Source organism: Perna viridis, chromosome 13, assembly GCF_037379345.1.
Source record: "Perna viridis isolate PV_CMFRI_1.1 ecotype Kerala chromosome 13, ASM3737934v1, whole genome shotgun sequence".
NCBI classification, from domain to species: domain Eukaryota; kingdom Metazoa; phylum Mollusca; class Bivalvia; order Mytilida; family Mytilidae; genus Perna; species Perna viridis.
In genome coordinates this window covers 32,088,902-32,112,823 of record NC_142457.1, presented here as the reverse complement: position 1 = coordinate 32,112,823, position 23,922 = coordinate 32,088,902, and the positions used below count along the sequence as shown (strand labels likewise).

Genomic DNA, 23,922 nt, shown 5'->3' with positions numbered 1-23,922 from the left:
CGTGGTTCCCTTGACCAATTTTGTAGGTTTTCTTTTCTTTTACCACTTGAAAAAATTCCCAAAACATACGTATCACTACAATATCTGTAGATATAAAGATTGTTGGACTTATTTTATAAATATTCAAACATATTTTCTCTGTTACATGCATCAACATGTATTGTCAATAATTACTGCATGTTTGTGTGAAATGTGTGTGTTTCTTATTCATTTATTTAATATTTATTTTTTGTACTTTGTAAGTTTTGTTACGTAATGTTTATTTGTTGTATATGTACGTTTTACCTGTCCAGTCTTTATTCTTGAAATATACATTCTTTTGGTATCCGCTCGAATTTGGCTCCTTTGATTACACTTTCTTGTACAATAATGCCATCAGACATTTCCGACTGATTTTACCCCAAAACAGGACAATTTCCATGTGTTCATAACATCATTAATGGGATATGAAACATGGTTGAATAATGAAATGATGATATTAGATCGAATAAAGAAATGAATCCAGATTGTGGGTGTTGTAATTTATGGTAATTTATTTTTACATTAATATCAAGGTTTTGAATTCTAAAAGCTCGTAGAATTGTTGCTGTAACAAGACCCAAAATTTCATGAAAACACGCACACCTGCCCATCAAGCACTAGGACAAGTTAAATATACACATAATTTAGCGGATCATTCAACCTTCTGTATAAAATTTTGTATTCTTAAAAAAATACCATCCAACTAAAGTCCTGTCATAAGTAAAAACTACCGTGGAGAAAGAGAGGAATATTGATTACATAGGCTATGTACTGCAATACGTTGCCATGACAACATCACAATTATAGGAAACAAGCCAGTATAATAACAACATAAATGTGATGAATTTATTTGGCAAAAATCCAAGACGGATAAGGAAACATGGTAATTACCACTATGCATCACCTAAGCTGCATTATGTCTCCATAGATGGTCTTCTTTCTTTCACACAAAAACCTTTTATTTACTTAATAACTTTACTTTATTCTGTACCTCTCACTCTACGACACTCCCTTTACAAAGCAAGTCTTGACACTTCTATTTTTGAATCTACCTGACCGTTATAGACTTATGGCCATCATTTTGAATTTTGGGTTATACGGGTTCTTTAAACAAAGTAAAAAATAAGAAAAAAACAATAATTTCTTCCACTACAGTTTGTCAACAAAGGTATAAATGCAATAGATTTGGCTAACATCCACCACCACAAAAACGTAACAAACAAAATTATTTCATATTTCAAGGACAAATCAATACCGATTACTCCATATTCCTATCGCCTGTTGCAGCCAAAATTTTTCAATTTGCTATCGCAGATGTAAGCATCAACGAATAAGAATCTCCCTAAGGTCCTTTCTAAAGGTCCCACATACCGTGAACCACGTTCCATAAATTGAAATTATAACTTTTAGGTTCTCATGGATGCAGTGGAGAACTATCAAATAAAATGGCTGAAACGAGAACAAGATATCGATTCTCTGTCGCAGCGGGTAAAGGATGTGAGGTATTTAAGTTTGAAACGTATGAAAGTTTGAAGTAGATCAATGAATGTCAATGTTACAGCAGCAGTTTTTTTTTAAAGACCCCGATGTAGCTAAAACATTACATGACAAATATGTTGTCGTACCAGCGAAGCCCAAAACCACATTGTTTTTTGTCTGCAAAATGTATTACATCTATTGTTCATTATCAGAGGTAGATGTAGAAAATAATAGCAGTGATACGACCTACACTGCCACTTCACTCTCCAAAGAAGATAGTGGAAAACCATAAAACTGTGCAATCCCCTTTTTGGTCTCTCTATCAAAGATGATGATTGTGATTTACCGGCTATGTACTGGATTTCTAAAGTGAAGAATCCATACAAACAACGTGTCATAGCTGGATCTGCAAAATGTACCACAAAATTTCTTTCAAAACTTTTAACTTCTTTACTCACATGTATCAAAGAGATATTGCTTGTAACTAGGCAATTTTATTGCCCACAGTGTTATCATCAAATTGATTTAATAGGTCACAAAAACTCAGTTAATATATTGATGTTGCATGAGGCAATACCGTATTTGTCATATTAATATTGAAAAATCTCTCCTACTTTATTAATTTAATATCTCTATTTTAATTGTATTCATTTACGTTATTTAATCATGTGTATAAATCACTTGTCTATTTTGATCCAGCGTCGCCTGGATTGAACATTTTAGTTTTTCAGTCAATTCTTTTTTTTTTTCGCTGGTTGCAAAATGACCATGTACGATGATAAAATATAGCTAACAGAACATAATTGTTTGTACTTTTTCGATACCAATTCAAAACGACTCTGTGACTGCTCCATTCAGTCACTCAAATTATTATGGGTGCTGCGGGAAACTTTACAAGAATAACGATAAAACAAGAACAAGAAAACCTTGATTCGCTGTCAGAAAGGGTGAAAGTTTTGATGTGTTTTGTCTTGAAACGCATAAAAGCTCCAATTTGGTCAATGATTGTCAATACTTCATCAGTTTTCAAAGATCCTGATGTAGCCAAATTATTGTCTTCTATACACGACAGGTATGATGTTACACCAGCAGATTAAGACAAAAACAACATTGTTTTTGTCTGCAAGACCTATTTCATCAAATGTTAAAATACGAGGAAGAAGTATAAAATAATAGCAACAATAAGACCTATGATACTACTACACATTAAGAAGAGATAGTTGAAAACCACAAATCAGTAATATCCTTGTTTTGGATTCTCTTAAAAATACGATGATCGTGGTCTTTTTCGGATCATGTATTGGATTTCAAAACTTAAAAAGAATCCATTAAAACAATGCTTGTTAGCTGAATCTGCAAAATGTCCTACCTAGCCTCTTTCAAAACTTTAGTATTCCTTACTAACACTTGCCAAAGAGGGTCTTCTGTCTTACCATTACATTTGTTAATCCCGTAGTTGGTATCAATTCAATCTGGATTATGAAATATCTCCAGAAAACCTTAAACTCTAGATTCTAGATTACCATTGCAATATTATAGCACCAAGACCGATAAAACTAAAAATATGATTTAAAAAATACTCCTTCAAAGGGGCTAATTGGAATGAAATGTTTTATTGAAATGTGTTTGGAATTGAAAATATGGAAGAATGTCAGTTAATTGTCCTTTTTATAAAGTTATAACAAATTATATCTTCCAATTTATATTATTGAAAATTCCCAAAAGAAACCATGTAAAATGTAGTAAAATATTAGATTTAATAAGGTTCCATTGTATAGATATGTCAGTGCAGATAACCTTTTGACAATTTGTGGAAATAAAGTTATATTTAGACACTTAAACAAGCAAATCCAACATTTTTTTCTTTCCTGTAAAAGTATATATTTTTCAAAAATTCCATTATGGAGATCCATGAAAAAAAAGATAGATATCCTTTTCTATTTGGTATGAAAATCTGTAGCCATGGTAACACAATAAAAATATACATCAGTTTTCATGACTGATTTTGGGTGTCTTCCCAAAATTAATTGTCAAAAAACAGGTTTTCTAAACACCAAATATTGTATAAAAAGTGTAGCCCCTAGAAAGACCCCAAAGTAACAAAATATTTATCTGTCCATTACAAATGACTAAAGAATGAAAACAGTATTTGTAATGTTTTACAATAAAATTATTTTCGAATTTGTTCAATATTTTGCACACATGGCGTTAACGTCCCGCAGATTTTAATATTTTACTCAATTTAATTAAACCGTTAGACTGATTTTAAGAAAACCTAGCAATGTACAGAAGAGCCCTTAAATATCCCGGTGGTTTTTGTTTTGTTTTGTTTTTGTTTTTGTTTGTTTTTGTTTTTTGTTTTGTTTTGTTTTTTGGTAAACCATTAATTAAACAATATGGATGGCGAAGATTTCTTAAAATTTCTGTATTGTAATCTTCGAATATTCCTCGTCTTAAATTACAAATTACAATAATGTTTAAGGACTTGTAGGGTTGTTGATCTAAATGCTCTGTGTAAACATTCATGTCAGTATATCCGAAATTTGATGAAAAAACATTTTCAGATATAAAAAGAATTATTTCTATAAAGACTTCAAATGTTTCCAACAAAAAAAATGTAAGTTGAAGAAATATCGATAGTACGGTGTAAAATACTGACAATTGGTATATGCAGTCAGCCCTTGGTAAAACAAAGACAGAGGTCTAAAAAACAATTTCTATTTCTATGGGTCTATTTTTGTTATTTTAGGAGAAGACGCATGTTGATGAGAACGTAATTAACAATACAATTTGGAAAAGAGCTTAAAATAAGATAATCTCGTGCATTTTTAAATAGAAGACAATTTGTAAATTACATAATAAATTCATCCAATGACTTTTTATACAGTTAATCAAAATTGTGTATATAAGTTCGTTCTACGCTGAAACTTAAATAACTTCACTGAATTAGATGGCTGGTGACAACAAAATGCAACCCACGTGAGAAATATTTAAAATGCAGCATATAATTTTCTCATATAAGGAAACCAATATTTACGTTTAAGAATCAAATCAAAATTACATGACTATCATACAAAAGGCATGTTAATTGCTGTATGAATGTCGTATGAATTAAGCAAAACATCTTTATCAAATATGACACTTTTAACTTTATATATTTTCAGGTTTCAGTGTGTTACAATTTTCTTCGTATTTGTAGTATCAAGTGATGAATGATTTTTCCTAATTTTGCAAGGATAATTAAAACACTTACATCCCATAATATTGACGGGGAGTCATTTCAGGTCAAAATCAATAATGATATTTATACATGGAAGTAAACTCAATATACATCCATCTGGACATTTTTTTTATGTAAATATTCCTAATACAACGCTGAAACCTATTTTGACTATGATATATATTACGTTCAGATAAGGTAAGTAGAACCAATTTATGGGAAAACGTGAGTATTTTTTAACTTAAGTGTAATCAACATGTGTATTTGGCTTAAACATATTGTATGTGTTTTGTATAAAGCAGTAGCGTGTACTACCTTAATAGTCGTTATACATAAAAATCTATAAATACATGTTTTATCCGGTGTACCTTGAAAGATTTTATTTATTATTTATCCATTATATTACAAAGATTATTTCACATTTGTTCTTGTGTGTTGTTGTTATTGTTGAAAGTAATAATACCGATTTAAGTACTTCTCTGCCTAAGAATCAAGCAAAATGTTAATAAGGAGAAGCACGTGAAAAGAAAAAAACGGAGATTTTATTTCAGTATTTCATTATCGTAGTACTTACACATCATAACCTTCAGAATTAACCATCAAAGTGTATGCAAACTTTTAAAGATATAAATACGTCATATTATGTTAAATGTACTATGGAAAAATTCCCATGGCAGTTGTCCCTATGTAAGCAGGCAAATTATCTAAGTCACAGATGCTTTAGGACACATGTCAATAGCTTTCAGTTGTTTTTAGATGTACTGATTATATCTGAAGCAAAAACAAGTAGAGAGCAAAATATGTACCACTCGTCGCCTGATTCTTCCACATAATTAAAGTTTTATGTGAGAAATGAAGTATAATAACAAAATTATCTAACTGATAATATCTTGGTATAGTCGATAGTCCTTGTAACAAATGGCAATATCAATATAAAAACCGGAAAGTTGGATACCACAACAATGGTTCTGACTTGATACGGGCATTTCCAATAGACATGGAGGGTAAAACCAGGATTCCGGTTAACACAAAGGAGCTGCACACAACTGTCACCAGTGAACATCGATAAAATCAGTAGTCAAAACATAACAGAAGATATGAACAATAGATTATTAAAAATCAAGAATGAGTAAAAAAAATCGGTCGGTTCATTACTTCACCAAGATAACTACACTAATGATGTTCTACAAAAAGGTTTTTTTCTGCAGTAAGTAAACATTTGTTGACTTCTCTGTGGGGCACTTTATCTCAAACATCAATGCAATTTTAAAAAAAATAAATAAAAACAAAAACAAAAACAAATGCGTTATAGACCTGCTTAATTCCTTTCAAAAGTGATTTTCCTTCAGACTACTTGCAATGTTAACAAACTACAACGTTATTATAGAAGAAGAAAATGGTCAGTATAAAGGATTTGACTTTTTAAAAAATTATATGTTAAAATTAAGAAAGATAGATCCTTTTTTTAAATCTCACATGTATTTTGTGAAGTGATTTTTGTATTAAGTAATTTAGTATTTTTCCTATTCTTGACATCTAATAGTGTTCAAATACAAGTTAGAATAGCTCTAAATAACGTTTACAAATGTCCCAACATATCGTTTTGATCAAACATAAAACATCACACAAGATGTAAGACTAAGTGCTGACTGAAAACAAGCCCTAAATGTCTTAAATAAATACAAAGTAAATTCTTATTCTTATATTCTCAATAAATATTGAGCAGAAATGTGTTCAAAAAGCTGAAAGAAAATTGTTGAACCATCATTATATGTATTTTACTTAAAAATATGTCAGTTATGAGACAGAACTAAGGATTACAAACGATATAAAGTTTAATACCCCAGTACTCGGCCATGATACTAACGAGTACTCGGATAAAAATACGGTGAAAAATAATTACTTATTACTTGTTTGTCAATATAGTATAGGACTACAAATCACTTGTACTAAGCGATACTTTATCAAGAGTTAGTGGACAATGAGGGATTATTTTACACAAATCACGTGGATAAAATTAATGGCGTCTGATTATGTTATTCGTGTAAGTGTTGATCCGTTTAAAAACATCTTTACAAAAGTATTGCTTTTGTTAATTGATATCAATTAATATTGCATTGGAACATTTTGCTGAATTTGAACTTAATTAGTAAACTACATCAAAATGTTTCAAAAGCAAACGAGTATCCGATTACTTAAAGTATACTCGACTACCCGGCCTGCTCGAGTGTTGTTGCTATCCATAAAATAACTGATGAAAAATGGGATGTTAAATCATAATATATATGAAAGTTTATTACCCACGTTTCCACGACAATTCTGGCAATCAGGAAAGAGGAGGTTATTTATGGATTACACGTCTTGCGTTTTACTCTTTTAAGTCACTTATTGACGTGAAGTTTGGTCAATGGAAAGGATGCTACACATATTATAATACACGTTACATGTTCTCCTTGAATCTACTGTTCAAATATGGTAAGGTAACGAGAAGTGGTCGAGACGAAATATGTAATTTCTGTCAAAGGAACGTTAAACAGAACAAATGGTAAAATTGAGTTTTTCAAATTTTATCAAAATGCTCGCTGTATAAAATTTTCGGGCGTCGTTTCTCTGAATGGATTAGCTATTACTGAAAGATACATTTTAAAAGGTTGAAAAGGGGAACATCTTCACATGTCATTTCGTACATGTACGTGTATAGATCCAAAATAAGGTCATTGGATATTGCAGACAGTATCATAACAGCCATGTGTTTTCCATGTATCTTTAATTCTTTACAGAGACAATATCAGGAAGTGGTGAAGACTAAATCGACTCGTTTAATGTTGAAGGAACATTTAACAGGAAAATTGGCAAAGTTGATTTTAGGAAAATTTATCATTGTGCACATTCTACAAAATATACTGGACAGATTGCAACGAAAGGGTGCACAATAGTGCACATTTACTTTTGTTACTTTGTATGTATTATTTTAGTTACTTTATGTTCTTTGTTGTGTTCGTCTGTTTTCAGGTTTGGTCTTTGGCCCTGGATTACATTCTTTTGATTTCCGGTAGAATCTTGGTTCCCTTGATTACTCTGAATTTTACTAAAACTTTAACACATTTTTCATTTTGTAAAGTTTTTTTTTTTTAGATTTTGCCACATTCTTCCTTATCTCAAAGTCCAACCTTCTTTACACAGCACCATAACCACTGATGCACCTGGTCCATGCTCCCAGTGTTTAGTGGAGTCTGGGTTCATTTAATTTTGTTTATTTGTATGTGTTACTTTGGTTAAATCATGTTTTTGGTTGTGCGCGTCCTGGTTATTTTGAACATATTCTTTTGGTTAACAGTCGAATCTTGGTTCCCTTGGTTATTCGTTACAATTTTACCACAAATTTCCATACTACAAACAGAATACTGGAGTTGGGTTGTGACTTAAAACTTAAGGGAATTAAGGATAAAAGGGGTAACAGAACTAAGCAATTGAATACCGTCCAGGCAGTACCTTAAACAAATGCGATCAAATAACTTGAGTATGTACCACATGGTGCTCAATTACAAATGGAAGGTTAATGTTTAGTGAATGTAACATTGAAGGAATCAGGGACAAAATGGGGCCACGTCTGATTCTTTTCATATTCTCTCCCTGTGACAACAATTTAAGCACAATCAAAATGCAATCATGTATCAAACTAAAATAGCCATATTTGTTCCAACTGTTCAAAGTTTGACCTCTGAGTGTCGTTTCTAGCAGTGCCCTGCATTTTATTCTTGAATCAAAAATATGTTGTTTTTCTTTTGTTTTATTTAAGTAGCACTCCAGATCGTCACGGTTTGAAGGCCTACATAATTATTTTTGTTTTATATAAGTAGCACTCCAGATAGTCACGGTTTGAAGGCCTACATAATTATTTTTGTTTTATTTAAGTAGCACTCCAAATAGTCACGGTTTGAAGGCCTACATAATTATTTTTGTTTTATTTAAGTAGCACTCCAAATAGTCACGGTTTGAAGGCCTACATAATTATTTTAATTTTTGTTGTTGATATTTTGTTTAAAATAGAAACTGTTGGATTTTCTCCAAAGAGCTATAAGATTAGAATGAATAATTATGCATCAACATATAGACCTATAAATCAACTGTATAACAAACAAAAATGTGTAGCCTTTTTTTGGAGTGTATCACATATTACATGTTTCTTACTAGGACTACCTTTTTACTTTGATTTGTTTTTGTGGTTGTCATTTCAGTTTAAATGTAACTTTTATAAAGGGGGTAATAAAGGTACGCCACATTGCAATTAAAACACACAACATTTAGTAGTCACACTACACGGTGTAAACTGTCAATTTTTTTTTCAAAAATACAACATATGAGTACAATATTCTTTTCATCACTTGTATTTATTTCAATTTAGTAAACTCATATCATTTTTTTTCTTCATTATATATACCGGTATATCATAAAATAATAATAAAACTTATACAGTATATTGCAACTGTATAATGCTACCATGTTTTTCGCTTATTGTTTTTATTTTTTGTTTTATTTTTCATAACATGTCATACTTTGTTTGTTCTATAAAAATTGTTTTGTCTTTATCATTTTCTTTTTTCAAGAAGAGGTGAAAAAAGAAGGAAAGAAGCTATATATGATGTTTTTATTTTGAATTTGACGTTGTTTTGCTGAACATCATATATTCCTTGACACCTATGTCTCTATTAGTTGTCTTTGTCTTTATCTATTTTGAACATACCACACATACCATTTCCTTTCCTTCTACATAGGGAGGACATGATGTAGCACCATTGCATTTTGAGTACACCGAATAAATAATTGACTTGTAGCTCCAAGATGGGATTCTATGTAGAAAATCTGGATTTCCGTCAAGGCAGAGATAATCTGATGCTGCTGAGTGACTTGGATAACCGGCCATAAGGTATCCAGAGTATTCTTTGTGCCATCCATTGTAGCAGTCTTTTCTCCCAGGAATCATCAACGAAATAGATCTTTTTGATGTTGTAAGGCAGACAGCACATTCTATCCGGTAATAGCTATACTTTTGATCAAAAAGGGTGTTTTTGATATTGATGTCGTAATTATCCATTAATGTCGCTCCGATATGAGGCGATTTATTAACTCTATTATCATCGACTCCCCATTGGGGTTCTGATGGTAGACACAGTTTGTTAGGTGCACCACCAGTGCCTCCTTTGTAGTATGAACCTCCCATGTAACCTTGAACATAACAACTATTAATGTTTTATTTTATCAATATTTTTATGACGAAAATAATTGATAGATTCGATGAACAAAATTAATTGATATCAAAGCGAAATTTGATTTTCAAAAACAAAATATAATCTCTTGATATAAAGTGTAAAATGCACGGAAAAATTAGATGCCTAATTATTAAGTTATTATGTTTGAATAGGCCTTTCAAGTTTACATGTGCATAATTCTCTTACTTTTGGGAAGCAAAAAGTGTAATTTCCTAAACAAAGATTTTATTTTTTTTAAAAACTTTTCCTGTTAAATTAACTGGTTTAGGACATTGCGAACTCCATCACTAAATAAATATTTTTTTTCTGTGAATATAAAGTACCCGTGTAAATGGTCTCAGCATTCTGGCTTGTACAATTGGTTCTACCCCAATGTTCATACACTGTTCCACCTGAAAGATTAAAAAAAAATGGTGGGTGTCCATTAAATTTTATATTTACGACATTGAAAAAAAGAATTGTGAAGCTTATACATGAAACAGTGGTCCATACCTTTTACGAATGAAGTAAAGTGTGTGTGTGTGTGTATGTGTGTGTGTGTGTGTGTGAGGAGATCTTGTAAGAATATTTTATATGGGTACTATTCATTTTATGATATTTTCATTATGACGGTGAAATAAATGCACGAGCCATCCTTGATAAAAAAGGAATATAACAACCAATAAAGAAAACGAAAACAAGTATCATAACATGTGTTTGATTAACTTTTATCGATGCCAAAGTGGTGAAATATTCATACTTTTGTCCCAAAAAAACTTTAAATACGATCTAACTGTGTTACCAAAGGTGTTGTTGTTTTTTCTTTAATCATGGAATTAAGAATGGGAAGAATACGAAACGCAAATTAAACATTAATTTGTAAATCAACGAAATTGGTGACAAACACATTTAATGTTGTTTTTTTTACAAAGAAATTAAATATAGAAAAAATATGATATACGTAAAGTAACGTATATTTCTATGACGAAAATGGATATGAAAATATGTCCAAAAAAAAAAAGATAACAATCCAACCGGATTGCAAGATCAAGCCCTCCAATGGGGTCTTTAATGAACGACCAAAAAACTCTTATACCAGCGAGCAGACTGTAACTGAACCGAAAACAACATTATACATAGGTGTGTACCCTGTGAAACGTTATCATTTATCTAATACATTGTATTCAGGAAATTAATAAGTGCAAAAATATTTATCTGACCACATTAACGAAGCTTTTCACTAATAACTGTTATAAATCACAAGTTAAAAATAACAAAAGTTTAGAACTAAGAAGTATTTTCTAACCTTCCATTTTCTTTAGATAGTTTCGAATCCTGCGAAACTCTTTTGCATTCCGTTTAGAAATTTGCATTGCATGTTCAATATCAATGTTCGTCTTCTTTTCAGAGTTAGTAAGTCTTTGACGTAGATTGTTTATATTTTTTGACTGTTCATTCAGTCGCTTGTCTAAGGAAGATATTTGTTGTGCTAGTAACCATGACAACACACCCTCTTGCCTGTTCTTCATTTTAGTTTGACATTTTAAAGCACAAAAATATTTAGAAAACAGGAAAACGAGAAAAATCCACTTCATGGTGCTGTTTTCTAAACAGTATTAGCCATACCATGTGCGGCATTTAAATGATACAGTTCTCCAAAACATCTGCCACGCCGTTCATTTATTTCATCAATTGTTCCAAGAATCTAAAACTTGATATATTTTTTTCATCGAATGCCATTAATACCAACGTGTTTGTTTAAGTGATTTGGTCTCGATTAATAGTTAATCAAGAACCAAATTTATTGACAAAAAATGAAAGGTGTTTGGATTAAAGTTAATTTTAAAGGTGTACCAGGGTGTTAGTTTGGTGTTCATTGCTCTATCCTTTAATTGTTTTGTTCAATATCACTGAAATCGTGTTAGTCGATTTAGAAAAGACCTTCATGTCGTTTAACACTTTTAAAAATAGGTTGTCAATGTAAGCATGATATCGTTGTCTAGACAGCTAACCTCCTTCCACAGATGCTACTATAAATGTGTTGGCTAATGCGTGTTGTGAGCAGTCTGACTTGCCCTGATAAATTTCACAATATGATGTACACCTGGTGTCAAGTTACTTTTCGAGGACACCAAAGTTAAATCGTCCGTCGTCGTCGTTAACAATTTTTAAGACTCTTCTCCTTTAAAATTGCTGGTACAATCATGGTCAAGCTTGGTAAAACTGCTCCTTAGGGTATTGTGCATAGGACGGATGTGGGGATTTTTTATCCACCGAAAAAAATTGCAACTATTACTAAAATACGACATAGGGACCAAACAGAAGTTGTTCGCACGTATCTTCAAAACAGTTAGATATACCCAAATTCTGACTGAGGTAGAAGTGTTAAAAAAGATTTTTATTGGTCATTTTTTTGTGTTAATCTGTTAAGAAATTTTGGAGTAATTACTCTTTTGCAACGTTTTTTTTTCTGGCTATTTTTAATGTTATTACTTTAAGAGTAATCATGGGAACCAAGGTTATAGTGGTAATCAAAAGAATGCAATCCAGGGACAAAGACAAGACCAAGCTCTTCTCCCCTGAAACTACTAAATCAATAAGAAATAAACCTAAAATAAATGGGTTTTTTTTTTCGGGTATTCTGCAAAGAACTGATGTGGGGATTTTTGATCCGTTAAAAAAAACCTGGCCCCCATTACCAAAATGCAACGTATGGGTCATTCAGATGTTTTTCGATCGGTTTTCAAATTTTGACGTGGTGAAAAGTGTTAAGTCTGATGAGATCTATATTTGGTGAAATGTTTGTGTTAATCTGGTAAACCATGTTGGCGTTATTGCCCTTTTTGATGTTTTTTCGCTATTTTTTAAATTATCCTTTTGAAACTACTCAACCAATTACAACAAAACTTGCAATGAATGTATCTTACGGTATAGTGAATAAAACTGATGTCGAAATTTTTTATCCGTCGGAAAACATGGTGGCCGTTGCTAAAAATAAACGATAAGGGTCATGCATGCATCTCAAAAACCTTAATGTTCAGCTAAATTCTGACATGAACTGTAAGTAGTGTTCAGCATGATAAGATCTATTTTTGGTCAAGTTTTTGTGCTGGAGTTATTATAGCTGATGTTGGAATTTTTGATCCATCAAAGAACACGCCTGCCAAATACATGTATAGGAGAATACCCTTTTACAATGTTTTCTTTTTCTTTCTTTTTTTGGGGGTGGGGTGGGGGGGGGGGCTATTTTTAATGATACAACTTTTAAAAACTATTTCCCCAGAAACTAAAGGACATAATTTAAATACAATTAATATAATTGTCTATTGGTTTTGAGCATTAGGAATTTTATCCCTGAAAAACTTTTGTTATAGAGTGATACTGGCTCTAGTTATGTTAATTTGTTTGTTTTTTTCTGTTTATTTGTTTTATTTTATTATATATGTTTTATATCAGTAAGATCGCTCGCCTTCTAGTAGTTTCCTGTGATTTTTCTAAGGAATATTTAAGACTTTTGTTCATGTTGCAAGCAAATGAGTAGGGACAGCATGACCTTAGCTACACAAAATATTTATATTCTGTGAAATTCTACATGAGTTATACCAAGTACTTTATAAAATCAGATATGTTTCTATTCCACCATTTGGACTAAATTAAATCATTATACTGACGCCAATTGTGTGAATGCCTGGTGAAAAGCAGAACACATTAAATGCTTTCAATCAAATGTTTAAATTCTTATCCTCTTGAAAGAAAAATCAAGGGACTCAAGGTTATAGCGGTAATCTAAAGAATGTAATCCAGGGACAAAGACCAGACATGGAAAACAGACACATACAACGAAGAACATAAAGTAACTAAAATCATACATACAAAGTAACAAAAGCAAATAAGCAACTCGGACTCCACTAATAAAATTTGGAGCATGGACCAGGGGCACCGGTAGGGTAAGCGTCCTCTGCTTTTGTAGAAACACCCGCTGAGTTGCTCATAAAAGTCCGGAGTAAGCATACTAAACAAACTATTGGTAATTGATAACAAATTGTGTTGCTGTTTGATCGTGAACAAATTGGTAACTGATAACAGATTGTTTTCCTGCTTAATCGTGAACTTATTGGTAACAGATAACAGACTGTTTCATGCTTGATTGTGAACAGATTGATAGTAGACAACATATTGTGTTACTGCTTAATCGTAAAGATACTGGTAATATATAACAGATTGTGTTGCTGCTTGACTGTAAACGAAATATGTCAAGGTTAGTGAGCAACAATGTTGTAACTTTTTCGACAGAATAATCAAAATTACCAACGAAGATGTTGGGCAAAACTATATATATATTTTCATATGATATGTAGTGACGCGCCTTTATTTAAGGTTTTAATTATTTTCAGTCTTTATTTAATTCAACTCAATCTTTATAAGATAAGACTGATGGAATTGGGACAATGGATTACAAAGAAAAGTAAAGAAAAGAGTAGAAATAGAGAAATAAATACCTCAATGAACAAGTTCAAAAAGGTATAATACTATGGAAAGACCTATCTTTCTATTTATTCGATATTTGTGGACCGACTACATTTGATTTATTTTTATAACAATTTGAATATGTCTATTTTAATTTCATGTTATAAAGGCGAAGTCATGAGTTAAAGTCAAAGCATACTCAAAAACATTTTTCATGTTTTTTTTTTTACAATTTACTGGGAAGCAGTAATAATTCACAATCGTTCCCCTAATCGTTAAATACTTCGCCTAAAATTTAAACACGAATTGATGTTCACATTACATGTCTTATTGCAAAAATCGCAAAAATAATGAAAGTGGCCCAAAAGTTTCACGATATATAGTCGATCAGGCTTAGCTGGATAAAAAGTTTTTTTCTAAGACAAAAACAATGCAAAGAAAACACACCAAACACCAAATAAAAACACTTTTATCAGTGTAAATATATATTCATCCATTAACATTCTTGGTTATAGTCCCTGTCAATAGTCCTATTTAGAACACACCACGCATACCATTTCCCTTCCTTCGACATAAGGTGGACAAGGGGTGGCGCCATTACATTTGGAGTAAACAGCATAAAGGAATGATTTGAAATTCGCTGATGGCGACTTTTTCAGGAAATCAGGATTCTGATCAATACAGATGTACTCTGAAGCTGCTTTATGTGTAGGGTGACCCGCCAATAGGTACCCAGTATACTCTTTTTTCCATCCAAAGTAACACTCCTTCCGTCCTGGAATCATGACAGTTGTTGATCTCTTTGTAAGGCAGGCAGCACATTCTAATCGGTAATACGAGTTTATCTTATCAAAGAGAGTCCCTTTAATGTCGATGTCATAGTTGTCGATCATGGTTGCTCCAATGTATGGCATGTTGTTCACCTTGTTGTCATAAATACCCCATTGTGGTTGGTTTGGTAGGCATAATTTATTTGGTGCAGCACCAGAGCCACCAAAATGATATGATCCTCCTATAAAGCCTAAAACACAGCAGTAATAACAATCAAATATAAACAAGAATTACGTGTTTATAAATAGAACCCATATTACTATTATTATGATATCATACATGTCACCCAAGAATTACTATTTATTTTGAAGTAACCCAGCACTCCACAGTTCAGTTTAGTTTCGCACTTTTGAATAGGGATGAAAATGACATTAATGGAAACCGGTGGTTGCTATAGTGACTACAGATGAAGACTATTGTTGATATAACATTTTCTGAAAAAGGGGACTTTTAGAAGTATTTTGCAATCACAATTTGACTTCATTGTGAAGGTAAAAGTAAGTAAATTTTACTATGCTAAATTTAATAAGTGGATTACAAAGTAAAACAGCTCAAAATCTAACCGGCGATGCTCATATGAGGAAGGGGTTTTCGATGGAAAAAGTTTAGATAGTTTCAGGGCATGAAATAAAAATTAAAGATATTTTGCGAGAAATTTGATATTTTTAAACCTGATTTTATGAACTTTTTTTTGAAAATTTTCGCATATTTTTGCACAGTTTCTATGGTAACCCTATTTGCTGTGGGTATTTTTTTTTCAGAAAATTTTTACTGCATCTTGAAGGTATTGGCTTGAGTTATTTCTAGACATTTAGATTTACAGATGCTTGACAATTTTTAAAGTGATAAATGTTACAAAACATCAGATTACAAGACTAAAATTAGGCAGTTCTACAATACTGTGGAGTGCTTGCTAAATAGTCCAATTTGTCACGTAATGATTTCTAGATAAAAACAGTAGCATTAATTTCAAATGCTTAAAATTCAAATGATACAAAATCTGGGAAAAAATGCATATCGTTTTCTGAGAGACCATCATTAAGTGAATATATTCCTTCCTGTACATGGACAATATACACTAGTGTGAAATTTTGTCTACCTGAAGCCATGCCTTGCGGAAGTAGTTTGTCAACCGCATGATCATCCATGATTCAACATGAATGAGTCTATTCACATTGAAAATTGCGGCATCCAAACGGTATTATGACAGGAATCCAATCGCAATATTCAAGATAACAGATGCAATATTTACAAATTTCTTTAAATATTAGTGTTTTTGTTGGTACTATGTCCAAAACAAATGGAGTAAAGAGACAAAAACCGTTTCACAACTATAATTGGCTCTTTTTTTAGTCTAATCGATTTTACTATGTCCTCAGCATCTCAAGGGATTATACACAGATAAAAATGCTTTCACCATAGAGGCTCTTGGGTTAAAAACGAATCTTAATAAAAGAAAGAAATTGTCGTACAAACGTTTTGTGGTCCGAAGTTATAAAGTTTTCCGTTTTATGATGACGCCCTGTTTTTTTTCTTCATAAATATAAAAACATAAACATTTTGTCTTAATTTATTTAAATGCAAGGAATGAAGCCCCGGTGTTTTACGTGCTAAAAATATTGTATTAATCTGTTCGATATGTTTTGTTTAGTTTGCAAGAGTAGTCAAGGGAACCAAGGTTATAGCGGTAATCAAAATTATGTAATCCAGGGACAAAAGCCAGACATGGAAAACAGACATACACAACAAAGAACATAAAGTAACTAAAATCATACACACAAAGTAACAAAAGTCAATGAGCAACTCAGACTCCACTAAAAAGTTGGGAGCATGGACCAGGTGCACCGGTAGGGTAAGCGTCCTCTGCTTTTCTAGAAACACCCGCCGAGTTGCTCATAAAAAGTCAAGTCCGGGGTAGACAAACGAGGAAAGGAAAACTATGACCCGTTGAATAAATCAGTTTTCATGGTGCTGATGGATACACCATAACGATCCACGAGTTCAAGAAATCTTCGATAGAATGTTGCATATGTTGTCCTATTTGAATATTCACTGAATTATTTAAGTGTGATTTATAAGACACGGATGAAACGTTTTACTTTTGGATTATAATAGCCAAGGTTTATAGTCTTTAAAAAATTCAAATCTCTTGAACTAAGAATTGTAGATTTGAGAGATAATTCATTGAGTAGTGTAACAAAACGTGGTCTATAAATCATCGAGGCATACAAACGGAAAGGATTCCATCAGCAGTTTTAGCTAAAATTTTAAGTGTGTCAGAATATTTTAAGATGTGTACAAATGCATGACAAAGGTTTCTTTTGTATGAGAAGGAATCAGGACAAAAGCTCCCCTCCCCCGAAAATAGCCCCACCCACCCCGGACCAAAGCCCTCTGGATAAAAGCCCCCCACCCTATTAGACCCCTAAAAAGACATGCTGAAAGTTTCGTTGTGTGGAATAAAATCCGCATTGGCCGGTACTATATTTTTTTTCAAATTTTACAGTTTCGACACATCAATGGTCAAGGCCGAACTTTGCTACGAACGGCTACAATGTTTTAAATGTGGGCATGTCTATCAAAAACTACTGGCATGGCACTGTTTGTAAGTTACATAAAAAAAGCGATTGATTCTAGTATGAGAAGGAATATGAGCTTATCTAATGTAAAGAATCTGGAGTTTTCCTTTAGTAAGTCATACAAAAACTATACATTTTTTCTTTAAGATCATGATGTACCTTTAACTCCATATTGTCAGCGACGTGACCACAATCAATGCGTACGACATTGATACTACAAAAGAGCTTGAAGTCAGCCTTCCATCAATTTATAATTTTGTCGTTTTATATTCCGGTGCATTATATTCATAAAAACCACTAAACAAATAATTTATTTTAAAATCTTCATTTGATGAATCAATAATTAATGACTTATTGTAAACCAGTAAAACCTGTGTAAAGCGAACTTATCTAAAAACATCTCTAAAGTGAATCCTGAATAATATGAAACCTCTATAAACCAAACGTTTGGGTAATATAATCCATTTTGCAATTCAAAAAAAGTTCAGCACACCTTCTCGACAATATCTGATGGCGCATTTACTGTACAATCCTGCCAAAAGACCGGCCGTTCTCCTTTATAATGCTTTCTTTAGAATAAAATGTTTAGTGCAACTGTGAATTGGTATCTTTGTAGAACAATATGTAACTTCCTAATCATATAAATGATCTCTAACTTAAAGTTCATGGCGTCGAAGTCAACTTAATACCTTACCGCTGTATATAGTTTCAGCATTAACGCCCGTGCATCTTGTTCTGCCCCAGTGGGTGTATGATGTCCCTCCTGAAATAATAAATGATACACATTTAATTATGCTGAGATTACTATCATAGTACTAAGCCATTTAGGAGTTGTCCTATCAATGGTTTTAATCATTATTTTGACCTATAGAATCAATTGCAGTTATTTACAATAAAAATCATTTTTAGGAATGTGTTGCGTTTCACAATATATGTTCCTTGACTTACCAAAATAGTTTGGAAATTCAATTTTAAATAACTCAAACAACTGAATACAAAACTATAATCTCATCACAATATCATAACCAGCACAATAGCTATTGTACCTTTTAAGTCATGAAGTTTGTGGTGAATCAATTCCATCGAATGTTTAAGTTGGTGTAGTTTTTCATCAAGGTTTGCTATTTTCTGGTGCAAAGACCATTCCGGTGGACCATACGCACTCCTCAAAAACCTCTGATTGGTGGCACTTTCTGTTCTGCATTCACGTGACGCAAACAAAAACATCAAAATGGAAAGACACTTCATTGTTGTATTTCTAAACATTATATAAAAAAAGGAAATACAATGTAAAGTGAAGGACCAAATCAAAGTCGCTTTATGAGTCATATATGCCATCGCACTTTCCAAAATTATGTTTCTCGGAAATATATATATTTATATGGATTGACTATTCTGAGATCTTACGGTCATTAAATATCCTGGATCTGGGGTACCCTTCCACTGCAAAACGAAATGGAAAGGAACTGAAACGGAACGAAAACAAAACAACAAGAAATATATAAACGCCACGGAATAAATCTGTTCGCTTAGTTTCGTTTTAATTTGCTTCGATTTACATCGTTTCGTTTCGATGGCATTTGTAAATTACCCTAAAGTACTGACATTATTGTTAAGATATGGCAAATTTATATACACAACAAAGAACAAATAACCAAAATAACATATTCAAATAAATTAAAATGAATTAAAAATGATGTAAATAGATTTAAATGTGTCTGTGTTTCACAGGTTAATGAATTATTCCGGTTTCTGTAGAGATCTACTGTATTAACTAACAAAAGATTGAGTACTGTTAATTGGGAAAGGGATAATGCATCATAAATTATGTACCATGCCAGATAAAAATTATGCAAAATGTGATTCATGGTTTGAAAGCCTACATATTTTTATGTTTGATATTTTGTAATGTTGAAGTTAACAGAAAGTAACATATAACTTTCCTTTTAACCCTTGTTCTTAAGAGATAAAATATATATAGAAAGTATTGCACAATTTAAAAGTAAGGGAACTAACTATGTAAATGACACTGAAATACACTAGAAACTATTGAATTTTTTATGTAAATTATCTCCAAAGAACAGACAGATTACACATTTCATCGTATAAACACATACGGCAAATTGATGACAAAAATTAGAATTTTAGCCTTTTTTGGTTGTATCACATATCATAAGATTTGCATGATTCTTAGCTATAAAACTACAATTAAACAAAGTTTATACTTACACTGAAAACATTCTAGTCCAGTATGAATAATACTTTCACAACGACGATCGTAAACGCGCGTGTCCCTTTTAAGATGTGTAGACATTCATCCAAGTCAACTGATTTGAAAGGAAAATCGTAAAAAAAATTAAAGAAACATGTTGCAACAAAATGCAAAAATCTATTATAATTCTTCCATTAATTTTCAATATCGGAAATTTCTACCGAAAATAGTATGCAATATGGCCTTTTCGGGAAAACTAATAAGGCACGTCGCCTAACCTAAGCACATTTTTTACTGACAGCACGAAAAAAATCGGTTAATGAAGTTGAAAACCTTCCTGCGCGATAGAGAGACCAGTGTGTTTTTATATGGATACTATGTTTTGAAATATTTGCTAAAAGGTGAAATTAAAACATTTTGATTCATTTAGTTAACGTAGTCTATTGAATCTCGCTATTTGATACTACCTAGTGTTGAAATTATGAAATGTCCTATTTATATTAAATTGTATGTTTCTGCCTATACAGTATAAGCAATAATCGTTAGATTAGCAAATTCTTATGTGGAAAAACCTTCTGTTCCCATCTAATTTCACGGATGATCCTTGAGTGAAATTACATTGTCCCTCACTGCGATTTGTGATTCGGTAATTTTGTTTTCACCTTTATTTTAAAAATCAATCTTGACAGTTTATTTTTTTAGCATTGATTGAAACAATATACCTGAATTTGGGGGGGGGCAAAGGAGGTGAGGGATATGGTAGAGAATGGGAAATGGGGAATGTAGTTAGATCACCACAAAGTAGAGTGGTATAACAGATGTTTGCTCTAAACTTGGAACAGGAACAATACGAATGCATGACAAGACTTCCTTAATTATTGAATGATTTTTATAACTTTATATTTTATGCCTTATTCGTTGGTCTAATTTGAATATGAATTTCACTATTACATCCGTGAACACTTCATGAATAATATATTGACGAGTGTTTACGTCAAGTGATATAAAAGGGAATTTTCAAGATATGCGGAAATGTCATATTATTAGTCTTTACGTAAAAATAAAGACTATTGCATTTTGTAATTTTATTAAGTATTGATTGGATTATTATGGAAATCACACGTACATTGTAGTATATTTATACTGCAATGGGGAAAGTTTGAATAAAGCTTCTTTATATCGATTTTGATCCATCATGTCTTTGTGGTTCCAATGTTTACATTTTGTGTATTGGGGTATTTTTAATATATTTTGGGTACTTCTTAAATACATTTACGGTATCTGTTGTATACACTTTGGGTACTTCCTGTATACATTTTAGATACTACTTGTATACACTTTGGGTATTGGTATAAATTTTGGCTATTACTTGTATACGTTTTGGGCACTACTTGTATACATAAATAGTTATGTTTAAACCGGAACTTATGAAGTATTTGGGTTTAAAGCTGCTGTTGAGAGGCTACTCCTTGAACACGTGTACGGCATACCAAAATTTGCAATATCTATATAATTGTTTGTTTATTTTCATTTAGAAACAACTGGTTCTACACTGCTGATGGTGGATTTAACGTTTTATTTACATTTATTTAAATCTTAAAATTCCTAAGTATTTGTTTCTTATTCTACTAATGAAAGACTACTCCTTGAAACATGTGTATAGCATATCAGTGGTATATTTGTAATTTAAATGCAGAGATAAGATAATTACAGTCGGTATTACACCGAGTTCTAGTTTTATGCAGAGATTGAATTGAGTGCAGAAAAGTAACTTTTATTTAGTAATGCACCAACAAGTTAAACAATTGATTTTGTTAAAACATATTCATTTATTCTTCATATTATAGTACACTAAATAATTCTATTCACATATTATATAATTCTATTTTTTTTTATATCTATATCATATTTTATAACGTATTGAAAAATTTAGTTGAATAACACCTTATTTGGCTTCTATTTATCTTACCCTTTCCTCTTTCACCTACCCCGGACTTGACTTTTTATGAGCAAATCGGCGGATGTTTCTAGAAAAGCTGAGGACGCTTACCCTACAGGTTCACCAGGTCCATGCCCCCAGTTTCTAGTGGAGTCCGAGTTGCTTATTTGCTTTTGTTATTTTATATGTATGATTTTGGTTGCTTTATGTTCTTTGCTGTATATGTCTGTTTTCCATGTCTGGTCTTTGTCCCTAGATTACATTCTTTTGATTAAAGCTATAACCTTGGTTCCCTCGGTTATTCTTATAAGAATCTTGCCATGAAACTGATCTATTCAACGTGTCATTGTTTTCCTTTCCTCATTTGTCTACCCGGACTTGACTTTTTATGAGCAACTCGGTAGGTGTTTCTAGAAAAGCAGAGGACGCTTACCCTACAGGTTTGTATGTATGATTTTAGTTACTCTATGTTCTTTGTTGTGCCTGTCTTTTTTCCATGTCTGGTCTTCGTCCCTGGATTACACTCTTTTGATTACCGCTATAACCTTGGTTCCCTTGATTACTCTTTCAACTTGCCAATTTAAAAAAAAATTGTAAAACTGAAGTTAATTCGAAAAAAATACTGCCTTAAACCGTCAAAAATCAACAAAAGCAAAACAAGGCACAATAACACAGGGAATCCAACACACACACTACAACATTGAGAACGCTCTAGTACATTTAATGGCTTTTCATGTAACTCATTCTTTCGTTTTTAGACAATTGTAGGAAATGAAAGGTAGATTGATATGGCGTCAATTGTACACTGTTTGTTTATATTTGACAGTAAAACCGGCATATTTTGCTGAAGGGAGATTTATTAGTACTATTTGTAAATAAAAACCCTTTTTTTCAAAATTCTCAATCTTAAGCAGGAATCAGGAGTCAAAGCGTGTGTTTGTTTGTTATGTTTGAGTAAAATTCATATTTAATTTACTTTAAAATACAATGTGGAATTAAATGTAAAAAAAATCATAGAAAATAGAAAGACAAGTAAATTTCGTGTTTTGTAACACCTGGCTTCCAGTAGTGATATCAGTATCGACTTTTTAGGCTTAAGTTACCTGTTCTTGTTACATGTATCATTTCATTTTTTAATTGACATTCAAATTTGAATCGGTGGAAACTGAAAAAAACAAATGCTTTATTCTAAAGAAACGAAAGATTAGTCTGAGGAAATGAAGAGTGTGTTTGTTTGTTTGTTTGTTGGGGTTTAACGTCCGAGCAGCAATATTTCAGCTATATTCAGACGATGAACATGAAATTGATGATGAACTGAAACAGAGATGGGACACAAGGACAACAGGGGGTTGACAAATTTTGATTGCCACTGGAAATAGGGAGAGGTGGGTAGGGTCGGGCAATTTAGTCTCCTGTGGCGGAGCCCTATGGTTCCTACTCCGGGAGAATACCACAAAAGGGTTCTTTAACGTGCGAGGAACGTGGCATCTTTCCCAACACCGTGCACCACTATGGTTTGCGGTCAGGTTTTCTGTATTATAGGCTGACAACCCCAGCATGTAACACGCCAGGGGTACCCCATTCCACCACCTGGGCACACATCCCAGTTGCTCTGTGGGCAGAGCGCCCTAGCCCCCGGCTAGGGTTCTGAGTACTATTTAGTCGCCTTTTACGACAAGCTTAGCGCTGCTGCAGGCCTATTCTTTTAACACCCGGACCTGCACGGGGGGTGAAGAGTGTGGGACAAGCTGCCAAAAGTTTGAGCAAAGATCAAAGTGGAATAAAATTGGGAAATTAATGATATTAGTCATAAGGAATTTTTACGTAAAATCTTACACTAAAATAGATTGTCTTACAATTTCGGAGACATGTTTCATTTCTTTTCACACAGTTTTATGCTTTCCGATGTATGTTGTGCAAATATT

General features: G+C 32.3%; 2 protein-coding genes across 2 annotated transcripts; both read right to left on the bottom strand.

Annotated features, from left to right (window-relative positions):
• Positions 1-9,353: 9,353 nt before the first annotated feature.
• On the bottom strand, positions 9,354-11,617 carry LOC148600344 (uncharacterized). The gene is made up of 3 exons (XM_088559060.1): positions 11,276-11,617; positions 10,314-10,382; positions 9,354-9,946 (listed from the first exon to the last, which is right to left on the bottom strand). The coding sequence occupies exons 1-3, from the start codon at positions 11,562-11,564 to the stop codon at positions 9,450-9,452; spliced, it is 855 nt and encodes a 284-aa protein (XP_088415186.1). The 5' UTR covers positions 11,565-11,617; the 3' UTR covers positions 9,354-9,449.
• A 3,270-nt stretch (positions 11,618-14,887) lies between these two features.
• Positions 14,888-23,439, bottom strand: LOC148600343 (uncharacterized). Its single transcript, XM_088557726.1, has 4 exons — positions 20,076-23,439; positions 18,893-19,104; positions 18,541-18,609; positions 14,888-15,457 (listed from the first exon to the last, which is right to left on the bottom strand). Exons 1-4 carry the CDS (start codon positions 20,084-20,086, stop codon positions 14,967-14,969), a joined length of 783 nt encoding a protein of 260 aa, XP_088413852.1. The 5' UTR covers positions 20,087-23,439; the 3' UTR covers positions 14,888-14,966.
• Between the last annotated feature and the right edge of the window lie 483 nt (positions 23,440-23,922).

Bases quoted from the DNA above. Each gene is read 5' to 3' on its own strand.
- LOC148600344 (XM_088559060.1), bottom strand. From the start codon at position 11,564: ATGAAGTGGATTTTTCTCGTTTTCCTGTTTTCTAAATATTTTTGTGCT. The intron at 10,383-11,275 runs GTTAGAAAATAC...TTAATCTTTCAG, and splicing joins CTATCTAAAGAAAATGGAAG to GTGGAACAGTGTATGAACAT. The intron at 9,947-10,313 runs GTACTTTATATT...GTTATGTTCAAG, and splicing joins TGCTGAGACCATTTACACGG to GTTACATGGGAGGTTCATAC.
- LOC148600343 (XM_088557726.1), bottom strand. The intron at 18,610-18,892 runs GTACAATAGCTA...TTATTATTTCAG, and splicing joins CAAACTTCATGACTTAAAAG to GAGGGACATCATACACCCAC. The intron at 15,458-18,540 runs GTAAGGTATTAA...GCTGTGTTTTAG, and splicing joins TGCTGAAACTATATACAGCG to GCTTTATAGGAGGATCATAT.